Source organism: Tachysurus fulvidraco, chromosome 13, assembly GCF_022655615.1.
Source record: "Tachysurus fulvidraco isolate hzauxx_2018 chromosome 13, HZAU_PFXX_2.0, whole genome shotgun sequence".
Taxonomy (NCBI): Eukaryota; Metazoa; Chordata; class Actinopteri; order Siluriformes; family Bagridae; genus Tachysurus; species Tachysurus fulvidraco.
Genome location: NC_062530.1, coordinates 7,621,388 through 7,628,963, shown reverse-complemented (window position 1 = coordinate 7,628,963; position 7,576 = coordinate 7,621,388). Strand labels below are relative to the sequence as shown.

The 7,576-nt window shown below is 39.2% G+C and overlaps 1 protein-coding gene across 3 annotated transcripts; it reads left to right on the top strand.

The window, feature by feature from the left end:
- Positions 1-4,605: 4,605 nt before the first annotated feature.
- Positions 4,606-7,400, top strand: LOC113641049. 3 transcript variants are annotated; one of them, XM_027143663.2, is made up of 4 exons: positions 4,606-4,758; positions 5,054-5,134; positions 5,625-5,857; positions 5,989-7,400. In XM_027143663.2, exons 3-4 carry the CDS (start codon positions 5,635-5,637, stop codon positions 6,888-6,890), a joined length of 1,125 nt encoding a protein of 374 aa, XP_026999464.2. In that variant the 5' UTR covers positions 4,606-4,758; positions 5,054-5,134; positions 5,625-5,634; the 3' UTR covers positions 6,891-7,400. The 3 variants fall into 3 exon arrangements, with proteins under 3 accessions (XP_026999464.2, XP_026999572.2, XP_047678504.1); XM_027143771.2 differs by having other exon boundaries at positions 4,656-4,758; positions 5,087-5,134; XM_047822548.1 differs by having other exon boundaries at positions 4,677-4,758; positions 5,084-5,134.
- The last annotated feature ends 176 nt before the right edge of the window (positions 7,401-7,576 follow it).

The window sequence follows — 7,576 nt, the reverse complement described above, 5'->3', positions numbered from 1 at the left end:
TCATGTTAAGCTACACTATTTGGACACCTCACCATATGTGCTTGCTAAACATCTGGACAGGTGTTGGGCTACCAATGAGAAGGTTGTGAGTTTGAATCCCACGTCCACTTAGCTGACACTGTTGGCCCCCTGAGAGAGGCCCTTAACCCTCATTTGCTCAGTTGTGCAAAAATAAGATAAGTCGTTCTGTATAAGGGCGTTAGACACTCTACAAATATTACATTAACCTCCACTCTTCTGGGAAGGATGTCCACTAGATTTTGGAGTGTGTTTGTGGGGATTTAATGAGGTCCAGCACTGATATAGGGGCGAGGAGGTCTGGGGTCTGGGGCGCAATTGCTGTTCCAGTTCAAAAGGGTTGACATCAGATCTTTGTGCAGACCACTCGATTTCTTCTTTATCACTCTTGGCTAACCATGTCTTTATGGACCATGTTTCGTGTACTCGGGTATGTTTATTATTTTAGAACAGGTTTTGACACCGTAGTTTCCAATTTTGTGGCAACAGTTTGAGGAAGTTCCATATATAGGTGTGATGGTGTCCACAAACCTTTGGCCAAAGGTTCAATTCGATTCAATTTATTTGAATAGCGCATTTATCAAGTCACATTGTCTCAAAGCAGCTTTACATACGTATAGAAACAGAATTAAAAAAACTATTTATAAGTTACTATATATCTCTAACATCTATCCCTAATGAGCAAGCCGGAAACAACGGTAGCAAGGGATAAACTCCCTGAGATGATAAGAGGACGAAACCTCAAGGGGAACCAGACACAGGAGGGAACCTCATCCTCATTTGGGTGGCACTGGGCAGTAAATAATGTAAATGTATATAATGACCTTTGTAGTTGAGTGGAATTAAGCAACCAAGAGCTCCTGAGAAACTAATACTGTAGGTCAGCGCAAACACTAATTCCTTCCTCCCGAAGTCTTCAGATGATCGCTGATGAAGACCAGACCATAAAGCTGACTGACAGAACAATAGTGTCTTCATTCATCTTCTATCGAGGGTGTCTCAAATGTGGGTGGTGTCCGTTCTCATTAAACCGTCCTCTCACGTTTGTATCTCAAACATCTTACATTTAGAGGTCTCCATAATACAACACAAGAATTATTTTATGGTGATTTGAACTTCTTGTTACTGTGACATTAATCAGGTAGCATATTTTTAATAGGATATATTATCATCAGAAAATGCCTACACTGTTAAAACACATGCAGCATGAATTTTTGGGTGTGTTTGAAAATGAAGTGTGCATGCACAGAAAAGAGAGACATCAGGAAACAAAATCAGTAGCAGTAATACAGTGAGAGTAAACCATAGCTACTTAGCCAACATACATAGGCAGACGTTAATAATACAGATATCAATCACTTGGTTTTCAATCACGGTGTTTATTTATCAAGCATGAGCCATGAATAATAAACCTTCACATTATAAGGTTGACGTGTATAACCTGTACTTACTCTTTCTCAAGACTCACCTAAGTCTTTATCTCAAGTCAGTGTTAGATCTTTTTGACCAAGTAAAAGCAAACTAACAATTGCTGGAAATAACTAAACGATCAGCAATGATACTGTATAGCAGAATAGTCCGATGTTATCTGCAAAGGGCCGGTGTGGCTAAAAGATTTCATTTCAGCCAATCAGGAGCCACAAATGACTGACTGGAATAAAAACTTGCAGCCACACTGGTGTTCTAGTGAAATGAGTATGTACAGAAACAAATGGCATCAAAACGGTAGAACAATTTACCAGAATACTGGCTATTTTCTGAATGACATCCAACATTTGTAGACACCTTACTATCACACCCATACTGTCTGTGAGTCTTCCCCAAAATGTATAGGATGTCATTGTATATTGTAGCATTACAATTTCCCATTCCCCCAGGAACCAATCATTTTCCCCTATGTGCAAATTAATGTCCATGAAGACATGGCTTGCCAAGGTCAGAGTAGAAGAACTCAAGTGTCCTGCACAGAGGCCTGACCTCAACCCCATTCTTTTCCTTTGGGATAAACTGGAACACAGAACCAAGGCCTCCTCAGCTAACATCAGTTCTCAACCTCACTAATGCTCTTGTGGTTGAATGGGCAAATCCTCACAACCATACTCCAACATCTAGTGGTAAGTCTTTTCAGAATACATTGTATTATAACAGCAGAAGGGGATTATATCTGGAATGGGATGTTCAAAAAGCACATATGTGTGGGCTGTGATTAGCAGGGGGTTTGAATCCCACCTCCGCCTTGTGTGTGTGGAGTTTGCATGTTCTCCCCGTGCCTCGGGGGTTTCCTCCGGGTACTCCGGTTTCCTCCCCTGGTCCAAAGACATGCATGGTAGGTTGATTGGCATCTCTGGAAAATTGTCCGTAGTGTGTGAGTGAATGAGAGAGTGTGGGTGCCCAGCAATGGGTTGGCACTCCGTCCAGGGTGTATCCTGCCTTGATGCCCGATGACCCATGAGGCTCCCCGTGACCCGAGGTAGTTTGGATAAGTGGTAGAAAATGAATGAATGAAATATCTACAAATCTTTCTAGGCCCCCTGGTGGTCCGGTGGAAGGATCCCATACTCTCATTGCCACACCCTGGGTTTGATTCCCAGGCAGAGAGCTAACACTGGCACTGAAGAGTTAACTCTCAGTGTTGGTCCCAAGAAAATCAATAAGGGCATCTGGTTTAAAAACCTGTGCCAAATCTAACATGTGGACAATGTGGTCTGCTGTAGTGACCCTGAACAGGGAGCAGTTGTAAAAACAACACAAACAAATATCTACCATCTTTCTAAAACATGCCTGACCAAAAAGTTCTCTTTTCTTGTACAAATTTGGTAAGGATTTGATACATATGAAGCTCAATACTGACATCTTATGGCACATGGATCACAATAGATAAAACAGACTTAACTAAACTAGGAGGTCCTCAGAGCTCGAGCTCTGTCTTTATGACATAACATATAGCAATTGTATCATATTAAGGGTCATTTTCCTATTTATACAGTTTGATCAGTATACTAACAATGATTCACATTGGATTCAAACATCTAAATTATCTAAGTTTTTAATTTAATGTAATTACTTTTGGCAGTAATCCCTGGTTTATTTTTAACACACCTTCATTTCTGTCTACGGAGCTGGTGGCCGTGCATGAATATATTTTTTCTTTCTTGTTTTGTTGTCATAACGACTTCATTTTCTCGTTATCTCCACCTAAAAAAAGTTGACGAACAAAACGAATACAAAACCATTGACAGTATTTATGAGAATAAAGGCTTAAAGTTTTAATAATCCGTTACATATTAACAATGGGGTACATGCAGAGATCATGAGTAAATGAAGTCGTGATCACGACAAAACAACATTTGCTAAGATAATGTGAACAATTAAGTCGTTATTACGACAAACAAGAAAGAAAAATTATAATAACGCATGACCTCTTGGGGCTTCCATATCTGTCAGCTTTTTCTCCTGCGATTTTTTCCTCAGGGAATTCAATGTATATATCAAAAAGAGAGCATTTTTTCTCGTTGAAAATCTAACCCTGGGTCATTTGTTTGTTTTGTATGCTCGCATGATGGTTGCTTCATCTATGTCTGGGGCATGTGGTAGCATATGGTTAAGGTGTTGCGCTACCAATCAGAAGGTTGTGAGTTCGATCCCACGTCCACCAAGTTGCCACTGTTGGGCCCCTGAGCAAGGCCCTTAACTCTGTTGTATAAAAAAAAAATAGACAATGTAAGTCACTCTGGATAAGGGTGTCTTGTAAATGTAATGTGTACCTGTGATTTTATATTTAAAATAACAATCCTTGTATCTAAGGTCTGTAAGTGTAGTGACACAGTACATGGGTTCAGTACAAATCGCGTTCAGGTATTTTGTTTTGGATTTTTCTAGCCATTAAAAAGAACTAAAGAGGAAAAAAAAGTTAACAGTAGCGAAAGTAAAGGGGAAAAAATGAAATAAAATCGAAAAATATATGTGTAAAAATAATGCCAAATAATTCAAATGATGTGAAAGTCATGAAATAAAAGATAAACAAACAAATAATAAATAACAACATAAGTCAAGGACTGTTTTTAGGCATCCAAATTATTCTAAAATATTTCATGTATTTGTAGAGGTTCAAATTTAGTGCCAGTGAACATGCATATAAAGTGAAGTGACGTGACATACGGCTAAGTACGGTGACCCATACTCAGAATTCGTTCTCTGCATTTGACCCATCCAAAGTGCACACACACAGCAGTGAACACACACACACACCGTGAACACACACCCGGAGCAGTGGGCAGCCATTTATGCTGCGGCGCCCGGGGAGCAGTTGGGGGGTTCGGTGCCTTGCTCAAGGGCACCTCAATCATGGCCGGCCCGAGACTCGAACCCACAACCTTAGGATTACGAGTCAGACTCTCTAACCATTAAGCCACGACTTGCCCCCCCCCCCTTTTTTTACATATATGAATATATGTAAATCCAAATACATACAGTATAATTTCATATCTGACATTTAGATACATGAAAAATTTACATCAACCAGGGAATAAGCTGCAGCTGCTCACACAGAGATGAGTCACATTTCCTTTTCCTTCGGATGAACAAAATGTTAATCTTTAAACATGGAGCACGAGACGGAATTAAAGTGTCATGTGAAGGTTGTACTTTAGTCCTCTTTTAAAACCACTACAACCTGTGAAACTCAGCCGTTCTCCAGCAAATGGACTGTTGACACTGCGTTCATCTGGCTGCACCAAAGAGGTAGGAATTATCCTTCTACAAGTAAAAAATTGTCATTTTTAATTTACAATCAAATTAGTGCAGCGGCATTATTGACTATGACTGAAGGACGGACAGACAGACAGACAGACAGACAGATAGATAGATGCTCATTGATTGACAATGATGTCAAAAACATATGAATGTTTTCAAAATTACGCAGGATTAAAACACAATAAGGCTCTGACAGCTTATAAAAAATGTATATTGTACCAAATTGTCTAAATCTTTCTCTCAATATTTCTATCATTAGTTATATTTTGTTTTTCCGAAACAGACACAATTACCAAAACTGTACATTTTCCAGCAGTCCTGAAATCTTTGGATTATTTGGAGCCTTGTCCATCAAATTGTTACGGTAAGTGAATACATTTGTTTTTTAATCTTCCTTAGTAGTAAGTCTTATTAACATAAAAAAAAACAATTTATAACCAATCTGAGGCTATAAATGACACATGACCTTTACGTGGGAAACCCGTGGGCAATATTAAGAGCCAGACAAATGCAGGAGTTTCCATTTGATAAATTGAACCTACCATATAGTTTTTATATTCAGCAGTTAATTATCTCTAGTCCGTATTTCTGCAAACAACTTGACGATTATTTTTTTTTTTAAGGGAACACTATTTGTAAGATAATTGCAATAATAAATAAAGAAGTATGTGCATGATTTAAGGCATGGCTACAGATGGCTAACATACTGTAGAAACGGTTAAAGAAAGAGAAAATCTGTGTCGCAAGACCATATAAGTAACTGCACATCACCTAGGATAAGCTGATGGCTACATTACATTGCTCGTGAAATGTGCCTAATAAACTGGCTTGATTGTATTAAATCTTTATTTCAGATTTGAAACAATGAACCTGAGGAAACTAACGAGGCTTCTTCTGTTGTGGATTACACTTCATCTTCAAACACCTGATGGATCTGTTATTACAGTAAACCAGGATTTAAGTGACACAAACTCCAAAATAAATCTGGAGGAAAAATGGAGCACATTTCAAATCAAACCTAAATTCACAGTCAGAGTCGTGCTGGGAAACACTACAGAGCTGCAGTGTAGGAACGAGTCTAGCGAAGGTAAACACTACATTTACTGTACATGTTCTGTATTAGTTTAGTTAGCATTCATTACAGGATTCTTTTTTTTTCATGTTTAATATATCTTTCTAAGCTGTTAATGGGTTTCTGTTCATTTATTCTTTCTTTAGGACTGGTTTTGTGGTGGCAGACACCATTTGGATCATTTGGAGAAAGATACAAGTTTAGCGATAAGGACCCGATAGAGATGAGGAATGGGAATCTGAGGATCCCAAAGGTTACGTTAAGTCACATCGGAGTTTATACTTGCCTCCTAGTGGACAGCAGAGGCACAACAGTCATTCTATATAAAGTAAACGTATTGAACGAAAACACACCCAAGACAAGAACGGGGACAAGAACAGCCAGAGACGCAGAGACATCCGGCATCCATTACACTCACTTCATAGCAGTGGTGTCATCATCAGTGTTGGTTACCTTCATAGGAGCGTTTACGATCGGTGCGTTCAGCCAACCCTACGTCATTACGTGTCTACAAAGAACAAGGACCAGGATGCGTCCTAAACAAAGCAGCCCTCGAGACACTACAAGAGTCAGTAGACTCAGCACTGTGTTTTTCCAGAGAAACCCAAACTCTAAAGAAGACACTGTACACTTTGCGCCAAAGTCTTCAGCGTCTACCAAGGCTGCTGCTAACATGAAGACAGACCAAGATGAGAACCAAAATGGAGCTCACCAGGAGGGTGGCTCGGTAAGCAGTGATGTCGGAAATGACATAATCAACACATCAAATGGAAAAGCAGGTGATGAAGCAGATCAAGAGAAAGACCAAGAAGGACAGGAACATAAAGCCGGACTTGGATTGGAACAACCTAAACGCATCAGTAGAGTAATTAAACTATACAACTACGATGAAGATGGAAACCGATACAACCACATTAAAGAACAAGAGGTCAAGCCTACACCCAGACAGAGAGTGGCGTCACTCTCTCGTCTACAAAGTATCATGAACGAGGCGGAAACACATGATTTCTCTAGCAGCAGAATCTCAGCCGGACCAGACGACACTTAAAGATTTAAACACTTAAAACTTGGACAATTTTATGAGAAAAGTACACGAATACTCTTATTACCATGCTTTAAAAGATAGTTCAGCAAAAATCTTCCAGTAATGGTGCATTCAAGTCATGTCAGAAAGATCGTATTTAAAAAACCTCGATGTATTTTTTTTTAGTCAAGGTAGACCTCCATCTTACTCTGACCAAAGTGACTTGAATGATATTTATGTAAAAATTTTACTTAACGCACTAAATAATAAGGAACAAAAGACCTGGGGGTCGGTGGCTGTAACGTGGGGTTACTCCAGAGTTGCTTATTTTCCAACAGTGCGTCCCAAAGTGTTTTATTTCTCTTATACCACAGCGATTCACCAACAATTACAGTACAAAGTGTTTTATTTCTCTTATACCACAGCGATTCGCCAACAATTACAGTGTTTTATTTCTCTTATAGCAATTCGCCAACAATTACAAAGTGTTTTATTTCTCTTATACCACAGCGATTCGCCAACAATTACAAAGCGTTTTATTTCTCTTATAGCGATTCGCCAACAATTACAAAGTGTTTTATTTCTCTTATACCACAGCGATTCGCCAACAATTCCACTCATGAGACCTTTTCCTGCTATTACTTACATTATATTGGCTATAAACTATTGTCCGCTCTCCAGGCTGGATGAGATATTTACTGCAAAAAACA